General features: G+C 37.3%; 1 protein-coding gene across 1 annotated transcript; it reads left to right on the top strand.

The window, feature by feature from the left end:
- The first annotated feature begins 7,389 nt into the window (after nucleotides 1-7,389).
- On the top strand, nucleotides 7,390-13,252 carry ALG10 (ALG10 alpha-1,2-glucosyltransferase). The gene is made up of 3 exons (XM_063075861.1): nucleotides 7,390-7,642; nucleotides 8,874-9,071; nucleotides 10,836-13,252. Exons 1-3 carry the CDS (start codon nucleotides 7,460-7,462, stop codon nucleotides 11,889-11,891), a joined length of 1,437 nt encoding a protein of 478 aa, XP_062931931.1. The 5' UTR covers nucleotides 7,390-7,459; the 3' UTR covers nucleotides 11,892-13,252.
- The last annotated feature ends 421 nt before the right edge of the window (nucleotides 13,253-13,673 follow it).

Genomic DNA, 13,673 nt, shown 5'->3' with positions numbered 1-13,673 from the left:
GAATATCAAAGATACTCTTAAAGAAGAATATAATAAAAAGACATGCTCTACCAGTTATCAAGATTTATTTTTAGCATACAGTAAAACGTGTGATACTGTAACAATGACAGACAAATACAGAAATGGAATAGAACAGAGGGTTCAGGAACAGACCCACACAAATATTGACCCTTGATTTCTTGATTTGACATAAGCAGCAGTGGAAATAAAATGATCTTTAATACATGTTGTTAGGACAATAATTTATTTTTATGGAAAAAATTAACTAGACCCGTACATCACATGACACGCTAGCATCCATTGCAGGTGGGTTATAGATCTAAAAGTTTAAGGCAAGCAGTAGAGATTCTATAAAGTACTGTAGAATAGTGTCTTTCTGACCTCAGAGTATATAGAAACTTCACAAATTGCAACTTACCGTAAAGGAAAAGAGTGATAAATCTGTATGCACAAATTTAGTTGTTTTCCCAATAGCTTTTGAAAAGTGAAAAAAATCATAGAAATTGAGAAGACATTTTCAAAACATCCAAACAACAAAGAGTTTGTATCAGGAATATAATAAAAACTCCTATAAATCAAGAAAAAAAAGACAGAAACTTGATTGAAAAATGGACAATTGACTTGAATGAAAGCTTCGTAAACGAGGTTATTCAAATGACCAATAAACATATGAAAACGAGTTCATCTTCATTTGTCATTAGAAAAATGAAAATTAAAACTACGATGGTATACTATTACATATGCACCAGAATGGGTAAATAAAAAACTAACACTAATTCGAAGTGTTGACAAGGGTATAAAAGAAGGAAAACCCTCACACACTGATTGAAGAAGTGTGAATTGGTACAACACCTTGGAAAACGCTTTGTCCATATTTAAACTAGAAAATGTTCAGATTTATGAGGCAGTCATTGCAATTCTAGGTATTTACTCTACAGAATGTGTGCTTAAATTATATAATCAAGACACACACACACACACACACACACACACACACACACACACACACACACGTACCACGGGCTCCAAATTCTAGTGGAGGTCTGCTTTTACCTTGGGTTGGGCCATGGGTGCAAAGGTTTTTCTCAGTTTACCTACTTCATCCCCAACTTTCAACAGTCCTTGCAAGCCAGCACCTCAGAGGGGGATGGACCTCTGCCCAGGCTTTGTTCCAGCGCAGCAGAAGGCTGCGTGCTGCTCAGGGCTAGGCTCGCGGTGGAGGTGAGGAGGGGGTTTAGTGCTCCTCCTGGCCCATCTTCAGTGGTCCGCAGGCTCGTACTTCTGGGGGAGGGCTGGGCTTTCCCGTTGTTCCTGTTCCTCCCCTCTTCGGTGGCCAAGCTCTGACTTGCACGTGTGTCAGCTCTAGATCCGATGAGCATTCCCTGCCCCTCCCTAGAAGCACCAGACCTCTGCTTGCCCTAAGAACCCAGTTCTGTGGATTGCCCATCACTGTCAGCCAAGGTGGCAGAGGCGACCTTAGTCGGGGGAATCCCTGACCCACGTGGCTCGCTGCTATAGGATCGCCAAACGCACCCGCCAGACAGAACTTACAGGAAAGGCTTTTTATTTCAGAAGTCGACGGGGAGACAGAGGGTAAAAGTTCCAACTGCCTCCCCGAGGACTAAGGGCTGTGGTTTATATACGTACATGTATCGGGGACACAGGATGTAGAGTCTTCAGTGCTGCACGGCTGCTTTCTATGCACTCATAGTTAATCATTAGAACCTACCTCTAAAGGGAAAACAAAGTTCTACAGTGCATGCATGGGTGTGGGCGGTTATCCACACTTACACTTGAAATTAGTGCAGGATGCTGAGTCTAAGGGTTTTCCTGCCACTCTCAAGGGCAGGAGGTTTTTACTTCCCTCCCTCCCCCTGGACCATTGCTTGTGTCCCGGGGTGGAGACATTTTCTCACCTTCCCCAGAAAACTGAGGCTTTTGCTTCACATGATTGAAGGGCCCAGGAAAGTGTGCAGTGTTTTTGGTTTGTCCCCGGTAGCAGACAATCACCCCCGAACACCTGCATCTCTGTCACGCTGTCTCATGTCTCTCACCTCTCCCAATATTTCTTGCATGATGATATGAATGCTGTAAACATCTTCAATACAAAAAATAAACGTAATGAATTGCTCGTATTGAAAATAAGGAACTTTAAAAATTTACAGACACACCATTCTAAGGGACAGTCTTATTAGGCAGGTATTTGAGTGCCAGTCAATAAACGGCTGAAACATAACTGGAATCAGTATAGGAAAGTTAATAAATTGGTCCTGATTCTGCTGAAGTTGTCAGCACCCTCCAGTGGAAACACGTTTTAAAAAACCACTTTAATAACACAGAACTTTCTCAAATTTATTTTTGCACAGACACATTATTAGTCATCGAAACTTAACAGTTACAGAAAGTGACATTTTGAGACAGTAATAAACAGTGTAGTATTTCATTTTATTATATTAAATAAATGTAAAACTTTTAATATAGTTTGCGGTTTCATTCAGAAAAGCAATACAGAACAAAACAAGAACAAAAGGAAACTTGAAAGGAGAACAAGGACCACAGCGTATCAGAAACGACCCATACATGCTTCTGCTTTGCCTGGTAAAATAAAATATATATGAGGGCTTCCATATTTAAATTCTCCTAATGGAAAGTCAAGTCATTTCTGTTATCACTAAATTAATACTATACAAATATTTAAAGAATAATAATTTGAAAGTATGCCAAACTTTTAATCAGTGCAGAATACCAAATTGTCAGCCTTAGGACACCCACATGTTTTCCTCTGCCTCTAAAACTAGAAAGGAAATTAACCAGAAGCCCTCTTCAATATTTTACATTAACCTGGATAAGCATCTCTTTTCAGTAATAACGATTGTATCATAAATCTCAGTCCAAACTTCAAAATTTTAAAATTACTAAAATCAAATTACTGTGTGTATTAAAATGTAAAGTTATTTATAAATTAAAACGAAATCAACATTTTCTCTTCTAACTTTTCACTTTGGTTGATTTAATGGCACTCTAATTTCATCAGTACAATAACCCAATTCATTTAATAATCAATTTATGATTTGTTTAAATTTTATGTAGTTTAAGGGCAAAGAACTGAACACAATTTCTCCCTGGAATGTTTCTCATCTAAGTGGCAATAATAGCTGTAGGACTACTGCATTTTTGCAAAAAGCACAGTTCCTTTTTACATAGAGAATTTTTGAACGAAAAAATAGATCTGTCTGAATATGAATATATATGACAGAAAAATTTTAAATTGTAAATGTCTCCTCTTCACCTGCTGAGGAGGAAATAGTTTATATGTTGCTTGGCAATGAACTCTGTGTTTCTTAGCAGGGTAAAGCCTGGAGATAAAGTATCAGAGGGGTCAAATTCCTCTACATGAGAAAAAAAAAGCTGCAAAATACAAAGAGAAGTTCTTAGAGAGGGGACAAAGCAGCATGGGTGGTCAGAAAAGCAAGGGCAATGTGGAGGACTGTGGTGTTGTCGAGCTTTATTGTGCATCAGGTTCACCTGGGAATCCAGCAGAATCGTAATTGATTATTACATGAATGTTAAACATAGATGGCTTGGCTCCACACTCAGAGTTTCTGTTTCGCTAGGTCTAAAGCACGGCTTTAAAACGTTGCATTTCTAACAGGTTCCCAAGTGATGGTAATGCTGCTGGTTCAGGGACCACACATTAAGAACCACTGTTATAAATGATATTTAAGAAGTTTTGCTTCGGGTTGTCAGGTATAGCTTTCTAGATGACCAACCATCCCTGTTTGCTTGAGATTTAGGGATTTCCCTGGCCTGAGACTTTTAGGGCTAAAACGGGAAAGCATCCAACAAACCAGGAAGATTCTCCCCCCCACACACACCATATCTTCAAGATATTTTCAGTAAAGAGCTAGAATACTTGCTAAAGTTTTTGTACCAAAACATTGTGTTTTCCTTTTAATCAATTAATTAATTAGTTTAAAATTTTATTGCTTTTTTTCTCCTGATCTGTTAAGATTGGCCTCAAGGCTAGAGTTGCATTTTGTAGGTTATCATCTATGATTTTGGCCCACGGTGCAGTATCTAGAACTAATTGCCACCTAGACCTGAGTAAACCATCACTGTGACTACCAAATGGCTCAGTAAGAGGCAGGGTGTTACTTGGCCTTCAGTGTGAGAGGGTAGTTACACAAATTCCTCAGTTATTATAATTCGAACCTGTGGGAAAATTTACTGTTCAGAAATGACTGTTTCACACAGTGTAGTATATGCATAGTTATGTGAGTTCATCAAATTAGGAATGTCTGAATTGATCAAGATGGGCTAGGTTATATGAGGGGTATTCAAAAAGTTCATGGAAAGATTTGTACTATCTTTTAATTTTATTTTTTTCCCTGAGCTTTTTGAAGTACCCGCATATGGCAGTAATAAATAAAAACTCTTAATAGCTTAAACCAACAAAGACTTATTTCTTGCTCAGACTAGCTATCCTTAGATTCTCATAGAAATTATCCACTTTTCTTTGCCATAACTTCTTATATCATCATTTAAATATATAGCACAAAATAAAGGATTTAACTGATGTTCAGTAATGATGGGATTGTTCATCCTAGCGATGACTCCCACAAAATAAACATCTATGGAAAATGGAGGTTGAAATCCACACACGAAAATATAATTTGAAAGTTCAGGGTGATCCAGTTTTAAAAGATAGGTCTAATAAGAGTATCTAACTTCATTAAAATCCTCATGGAGGATTTAATGGGAGGTCTTGATTTAGGGGCAGCAGTTGGGAAAACATTTACACGTTATCAAAGATGTGGTAATCCCTAAGTAGAAAAGTGACAACAGCTTCATCAATTTGTAGATAGTAAAAATAATTCATTAACAAGCTAGTGGAGTATTCTGTGAAGACCTCTATTGGACCCACAGGGTTTCTTTACATTCTTAGATAATATGTTTCTCATTGATGGTTTGAAAATCTCAAGATTTTATTCAGTGGCTTGAGATGGTACCCTGGAATCTACTTTTTTACAATGCGTCCCAGCAGATTTTGGTGTAATTAGTCTGTAAAGTGGACATTAAAAAAAAAAAAAAAATGAAACCTGTATTTTCAATTTGGTTGATGGAACCAGAGGGGTGCAATGTAAATTTGAAATTATTGGGACTAGTGAAGCATTCAGTTCAGTATAAATTGTACATTACTTTAAAGTTTAATCAAAATATTTTGATCAATCATTTGGCATATTAATTATCTTAATTCCATTCAGCTGTTTGGCTTTGGCTGATTAGCACATGAAGAAACTCTATCTGGGAGGCTTGAACTTACGCCCATGTAGAATTATGCATAAAACTTATGTCAATCACTACAACTGTGTATACAGATACAGGTTCTTCTTTGGAAAATAAATGAACTTTATTGAAATATAATTTGTGCACAATAAAACTTACTCATCATTTTAAGCCATAAGGCTATGGAATTATTTTATTATTCTCAGTCTGACATTCTAATTCATACCCCGGCTCTGACACTAATTTCCTATGGAATTTCAGGTAAATCACTTACTTTAACTTTATCGTCTTTTTAAGTCAAGTAGATTATTAAGAAAGATCACTAAAAGTTCTAAAATCCCATATTTTTCTTGAAAATTAACTTAAAGGGGTTTGTGGAGTATGTATAGGGGTCAGAGGTTTGATGTAACCTCTTGGTGGCAATTACTATGGAGTGAAATGTATAGCATAAACGTCCAGTCTTGTTCTATTTCCTTCAAAAAATACCGACTATTTCTAGGGAGGTCAGTAAGCTGCAGGGTATGTATACCACAATTGAACAGGTCCGGGGCCAATTACTTGTACATTACATCAACCTCTTCAAGACTAAATCACCTAGAGATGATCTCAAATAGATAATTACAATATGCACTCAATAATAAAATGGGAGATAATGGGGAAAACAAACCTACCACATCAGAGTAGGATCTTAACAGAATTTTATTCCAATAATTTAAATGTTTCCATCCCACTCCTCATTAACCTCCTACACCTCTTATCATTGAAGAAATCGCAGAGACTGAATTGGGAGGCAGTCAGGTTAATCTGAGAAACTTTATTAAATTGTGAGAGACTGAATTAGCTTTGACCCAGAGAAAGAGCTGAACCCTGAGGTTTGCAAAGCTAAACAAACCCTGTCTCGTTTCTGATGTATTCCTGCCAAAGGCAACCTTGCTGAGGTTTTCTGTGAGATCATTTTTCTACAAAGCATTGCCAGCCATGCTCAAGGCAAAATTACAAGACAAAATTTATCTTCAGCATTCTTCAAGCAATTTCTCTCACCTTCCTCCCCAAACTCCCAATCCCAGAATACACAGGAATTGTGTGAAGCCTATGCAGCCTATAACAGCCTACAACTTTTAAGTGACTACTATATGAAAGCCATTTTTAGGGTTACAAACACAAGTGATACGTAGTGACATCCATTAAGATGCTCATGCTTATGATTTAGTAAGAGAAACAGAGCAGCGCGTTAGAAGTATTAATAAGAACAATCAAATTTACAGGCACAGAGAAGCCTTCCTTACCTAAAACACCCCAAATTCTAAAATAATTGGTTCCCTCAACTCGCACAGACTACTGAGATCACGCTACCGTAGTGGACTGTGAATGCCAATGTAACTAAATCCCTCCTTTAATCTAAAAAAAAAAAAAAAAAAAAAAAAAAAAAAAAAAAAAAAATCATCTAATTGGTTAGTTCTTTCATCAATCAAGGATCTTTGGTCCGTCAAGTTTTATTCTAAAAATCTCATTATTTGTCCCGCACCAACTCTGTCCTCCCATTTTCCAAAGTGGTGGAATGAAATTCCTTGAAATCGAAGGCTTTAGTAATTAGGATCACTGGAGAGAGAGAAAAGAACCGGGAAAAGAAATGCACAAATATTTGAGAATTTGGGGATTGCAAACATGGGGAAAGGACACCATCTTCTGGTTAGATATGGAAAGGAGCAGGAAAAAAGCGGACCCCAGGATAAAAAACTGGTTTCTTTCTATTTATTTATTGCCTTATTTATAATTGAAGCATAATTCATTATACATATTTTGGGGGTACAGTGTTGACTATCAGTATTTATACACAATATATGTGATGATCAAATAAATGCCAGCAATAAGCCGCCCATCTTTCGCGCAGGCGCAACTCGAGACACCACCACCCCCTCCTCCGGCTCTGACCACTCTGTGCGCCGCGGGCAATGTGATTGACAGAGCAACAATCCGGTCTCTTACATAAACTCGTCACTCCGGAAGCTATGACCCGATCCTTCCGGGTCTGCGCTCTCCCAGCATCCTTTGCCTTCCGGCTGTGGTCTGCCCAGTCCGGCCAGTCCCGCCTTGCGCGCCCATTTCGAGCCCGAGTTTCAGGCTTTGCTCTCGAGGCTGATTTTTTCCAGCAGAGGGTTCTTGGGCAGTGGCTATGGGGGCAGGAATGGCGCAGCTGGAGGGTTACTATTTCTCGGCTGCCTTGAGCTGTACCTTTTTAGTGTCTTGCCTCCTCTTCTCCGCCTTCAGCCGAGCGCTGCGAGAACCCTACATGGACGAGATCTTCCACCTGCCGCAGGCGCAGCGCTACTGTGAGGGTCATTTCTCCCTTTCGCAGGTGGGGTCACCAACCTGTCCCCACCCCGGGACAGGCCAGAGAGGGCCCAGCGTCCCCAGCGCTCACTTCTCTCATCCTTATCCTTAGCTCTCCCCGTTCCACCCTGCCGGCCTCGAAACGTGAAAGGAACGGGGTAATCTTTTATTCCTGTCTCTCAGATCTGTGAAATCATTTGTTAAATGAATGAATAAACAGCAGATCTGTCTCCTAGGAAGGAATGATCTAGGAGAATAATTAATGGAGAACTGAATTACTGCTCCTCTTGGCAACTGATGATACCTATCCCAGTTTGTCTTCCCCGGTCCCGGGGTTAGAGTATTGGGGTTATCCTTGGAAACGACAGTAGACTTCAGTTTAGCTCACCTGTCAGTCACCTCACTGTGTATTTTGGGAGTGGAATAGGATGAGATGGGAGGATCTCCAGCCGCCAAAAAGTGACAGATTACACTATTTCCCTCCCTGGGTATTTTTAGGAACTTTCTGTTAGCTGGATAAACAACCAGTCAAGTCGCATACTTTTATATGTATATATGACTACACAAATATATAGATACAGATACAAAAATAAAGTACACATATTATCCCTCCACTTCTGGTGACACAATAACAGGTACTGATTAGAAATATAAGTCTGTTATTAGAGAATACCTGATTTTAAATCTTGGTGCTGTTATTTACTAGTTTTGTGACGTTAGAAATTTTCTGAGTTTCAGGTTACTCATCTGCCAAATGACGGTAATAATAGTACCTGCTATAGGGTGTGTTGCAAGATTAAATACAGAGGTTTAGCACAATTTTTGGCCCAGTACAAGTTAGCTGTCATTATGTAGCCTGTGGTCCAATCTCTCTAACCACTTCTTTCTAAACTCATCAGAGTTCCAATTGATGTTTTCATGCTTTTCAAAACTGGAGCATTTGCGATTCAGTTACCAAAGTACAGACTCTGTAAAGAGCAGGTTTTGGAAAATAGAAACGGATTTTAAGTTTTCTTGTCTATTGGTTGCTGATACTTTAACAATTCCAAAGCAGGTACATGGGCAAAATCTAATTTCCTTAGAGGAGACATCTGATCTGACAAGGATTTATTTAACCATGTCATAGAATAACTTCTCAAAATTCCTGTTTTGGTATTGATTGTTGGTAAAGATGAATCCTGAGCTTTACGTGTTTGTGTTTGTCCTGTCAGTATTACTTCTTGCTTTTGTTTCATTGTTGGCCTTTTATTTTTAAGTGGGATCCTATGATTACTACATTACCTGGCTTATACCTGGTGTCAGTTGGAGTGGTCAAACCTGCCAGTTGGATCTTTGGATGGTCTGAACATGTTGTCTGTTCCATTGGAATGCTCAGATTTGTTAATCTTCTCTTCAGTGTTGGCAACTTCTATTTACTATATTTACTTTTCCGCAAGGTACAACCCAGAAATAAGGTATGTTTCAAAATAACTTATTACAAATATGTGCATTCAGGTCCACAATTATGATCAATTGGTTTTATGGGATTTAGGGGAAAATGTCTTTAATACTTAGCATATATTTTGCAAGATAAATGCAAGTCTTCCACCCCCATTTTAGAAGAAATTTGTATTTAAATACTTGAATAACTTACTTATTTATAAAATCTTTAAAGTAAACATTTGTTAGTGAATCAAATCAGTTCAGTAAATAATTGAGCTTATTCCAGGTGCTAGGCCCTGGGACTACAGAGATCAATGAGGCAGTCTTTTCTTTGTAGAACTTATGTCTTTATTAGGAGAAACAGACTTTACCTGAGGAATTTTGAAGTTATTTAAGAATGTAGGCCCTGGAGGTGGATTGCCTGGGTTTGAATTCCATCCCTGCCACTTACTAGTTGTGTTATCTTGTGCAGGTTACCCCTTAGTGGCTCATGTCTTCATCTGTTAAATAGGAATAATAATAGAATCTACCTCATAGAACTGTTATGAAGAGTAAAGGAGCTTAATGAATGGAAGGTGCTTAGAATAGTACCCGCAATGTAGTAAGGACTGAGTTAATATTAACTATAATTTATTTTTAACCTAAAGGTGATTTTGATGGTGTCAGTTATGAGAGATAGGCTTACAATGCTGTGAGAAGCAGAGGAGCACTTATTGCAGCCTGACTGGGAGGGAGAGGAGTGTAATGCTTCACAGAGATGTTGGCACCAGAGCTCAACCTTGATGAGCGGATAGTACTGTAGGGTGGGGAATTAATCCTGGCAGGAGAAACAACGTAAGCGGAGGTAGAAAGGCATTGTGCAACAAGGTGCAGGGAATTGCTGTTTGGTGTTAAAGGATTTTAAAGTAGAGGGATCTGAGGCTGGAAGAGTGGGTGGGTGTGAAGTTATGAATGTCCTTAGATGGCATGGAGAGGACTTTGAACTTTATGTAGTAGGTGAAGGAGAGACTTTAATTTTAACAAAGGAATGCCATGGTCTGATCTGGTGATTTGGAGTAAGTGGAGGATACAGTTCAAGGAGATAAGATCACTATCATATTCTGAAATAGTGTGTCAGAAAGGGCAATAGAAATTTAACTTTAGGCTTGGTGCACTATTTCAGGAAAATCCTGTAATTTCATCGTGAAAAGTAAAATTGCTGAGTATGTTAATATAAATATTATATGCATATTTACATTCTTTCTTGTGTAGAGTTTTGAAGGGATATCCTTAAAGGAAATTGGTGATGGTGACTAAGTGAATACTTACTGAAGGTGCTAAGACTTAAGTTCGGGGAAATGGAGCCACCTGCACTGTGTCCTATTCATCTCCATATTCCTCATAGAACTTAGTTCATTATCTTCACTCAATAACTCCTTAACTATTTGTTGAATGATTCAAAATATTTTAAGTCATAGAAGCTTTGGCACACACATGTATTATTTTAGTGACTTCCAAATGGATACAGGTATGTATCCAGGAAGAGTACCAGGAAGTACCAGGAAAAGTGCTTGTGAGGGGCCTTCAAAAAGTTCATGGAAAGGTATGTATTATCTTTTAATTCTGTTTTCCATGAACTTTTTGAAGTACCTTCAGATAATGTGTTTTTGCAAAGCCAGTGATAAGATTAGTATTGAGTAATTGTTTAATAAGATTAAAATCATTTTTTGATTTTTAATATCTCTTCATTAGCTCAGCAGAAATAGGGTATTTGTTTTATTGTGAAAATAATTTTAACTGTTTTTTCTTCCTTTAAGGCTGCTTCAAGTATCCAGAGAATCTTGTCAACATTAACACTAGCAGTATTTCCCACACTATATTTTTTTAACTTCCTTTATTATACAGAAGCAGGATCCATGTTTTTTACTCTTTTTGCCTATTTGATGTGTCTTTATGGAAATCATAAAACTTCAGCCTTGCTTGGATTTTGTGGCTTCATGTTTCGTCAAACAAATATCATCTGGACTGTTTTCTGTGCAGGGAATGTCATTGCACAGAAGTTAACTGAAGCTTGGAAAACTGAGCTACAAAAGAAGAAGGAAGAGAGGCTTCCCCCTATTAAAGGACCATTTTCAGAATACAGAAAAATTCTTCAGTTTCTTTTGGCTTATTCCAGGTCCTTTAAGAACTTGAGTACACTTTTCCTTTTGACTTGGCCCTATGTCCTTCTGATATTCGTGTTTTGTGTTTTTGTAGTAGTTAATGGTGGAATTGTTATTGGTGATCGAAGTGGTCATGAAGCCTGTCTTCATTTTCCTCAGCTATTCTACTTTTTCTCTTTTACTCTCTTTTTTTCCTTTCCTCATTTGCTATCTCCTAGCAAAATTAAGGCTTTTCTTTGCCTAGTTTGGAAACGTAGAATTCAGTTTTGTGTGATTACTTTAGTCTCTGTATTTTTAGTTTGGAAATTCACTTATGCTCATAAATACTTGCTAGCAGATAATAGACATTATACTTTCTATGTGTGGAAAAGAGTTTTTCAAAGATATGAAATTGTGAAATATTTGTTAGTTCCAGTCTATATATTTGCTGGTTGGAGTATAGCTGACTCATTGAAATCAAAATCGATTTTCTGGAATATAATGTTTTTCATATGCTTGTTCACTGTTACAGTTCCTCAGAGACTGCTGGAATTTCGTTACTTTATTTTACCTTATATTATTTATAGGCTTAACATACCTCTGCCAGCCACATCCAAACTTGTTTGTGAATTGGGTTGCTATGCAGTTGTTAATTTCCTAACCTTTTATATCTTTCTAAACAAGACTTTTCAGTGGCCAAATAGTCAGGACATTCAAAGATTTATGTGGTAATGTCAGGGATATTTTGAACTCTAAAAGTAGATTTAATATTTAGATTATCTCTGCAGTGAACAATAGAATAGGTAGAAATTATGGAATTTCTTTTAGGCATAATGATGATCCTCAGGTCACATCGGATTTCTTACATATGTTTTAAACATATATTAAGCGATAAAGAGCTGAGAAAGTTTAAGACCTACTTCAAAAGCCTGAATAATGGCAAAACATTACAATTATCTCATGATAACTCTTAGACATTGTTGGCCACCCAGAAAGCTTGGCAACTTTTCATATAAACAAGTTTAAGAAAACTGGGTATGCTTCATAGTACTAGAACTACTTTAGTAATTCTCTTCAGAAAGAAATAAAGTATTTGAAAAATATTTCCAAATGATCAGATAATATTCTTGATTCGAAAATTGCTTAACATTTCAGTACATGCAATTTTAACCTTGTCAGAATAGAGTCATATAAAGTAGAGGCCCACATATGTTTATCTAGGAACCAAGTTGTTGGTTTTTGTTTAAAATGTACAAACCTGAAGCTCTTTCACTGATTCCTAATATGAAATGTATGATGGCCAAAGATAAATTGTGTTGGTTATAAAATCTTTTAAAAGGAGTTTTCTTTCTGAAATACATTATTGCATTAATTTCCTAGGGTTGCCCTAACAAATGACCACAAACTTGGTGGCTTAAAAAATTTTCTCTCACAGTTCTAGAGGCCAGAAATCTGAAACCAAAGTGATAGCAGGGTATGTTCCTTCTGGAGCTTCTGAGGGAAAATGTGTTTCATGCTTCTCTCCCTCCTAGCCTCTGGTGGCTGTCTGCAGTCCTTGGAGTTCCTTGGCTTATTGACACTATCACTCTAGTCTCTGTCTTCACGTGGCCTTCCTCCCTGTCTTCTCTTCTTTCTAAGGACAATGTCATTAGATTTAGGGCCCATCCTAATCCAGAATAAACTCATCTGGAGATCCTTAATTTAATTATACCTACAAAGGCCCACTTTTCCAAGTAAGGTCACATTCACAGGTTCCAGGTAGACATTTTTTGTGAGACACTTTAAAATCTGTTGCACAGTTACGAAAAGGACATTTCAAGATAAACCTAAGATTTTTAGAGGATAATATCTTTGCAGAGATCTTTTAAATAAAATTTTATCTTAATTACAGCTTTACTACAGCTAAAAGTAACTCGTATTTGATTCCATTATACAAAAAAGTTAGAACTGAAAGGAAGTTGAAAATCATTTGATCTAACCTTATTCTGTAGATTAGAGAACTGGAGGGGTAGGATTTTTTTGTGTCAGTTTGGATTCTGTGTTTACTATTTCAGGGCATTCATTGGGTTGTCATTCCATTACAAGAAAGTATTTTGGGGGCATGTTAACTTTGACATGTCAACTCAGAACTGTGAATAGAACTCATCTTTTAACCTAATTTTCACTTCTAAACTTTTAAAAATAACTAAATTGCTTACCTCTCAATGTTGTATTATGCTTTTTCTTGGTTTTAAATAATGAGTGTGTCTGGAAAGTTTTCTGCATTTGCAAATATAAAATTGCGTGCAGGCGAGAATTACAGGTAGTGTCTTGAGTAATAAATACGGAACACTCTTCTTGTACTCTTTTCAGTACTTAGAAAGTAGATTGACTCATTACAACAGTGATTGTCAGACAAATCTGTTTTACCCAGGCTTTTTTTCTTTTTGATTAGAAGAGAAACCACACTCAAAGAAATTATGCTTTTACCATGAATTATAATGGCGATCTAAATCCAGGAAGTCAAAATTGAAA

Source organism: Cynocephalus volans, chromosome 12 (genome assembly GCF_027409185.1).
Source record: "Cynocephalus volans isolate mCynVol1 chromosome 12, mCynVol1.pri, whole genome shotgun sequence".
In the NCBI taxonomy this organism is placed as follows: Eukaryota; Metazoa; Chordata; class Mammalia; order Dermoptera; family Cynocephalidae; genus Cynocephalus; species Cynocephalus volans.
Note: the sequence above shows the minus strand (reverse complement) of the source record. Positions and strands in the feature narration are given on the sequence as shown.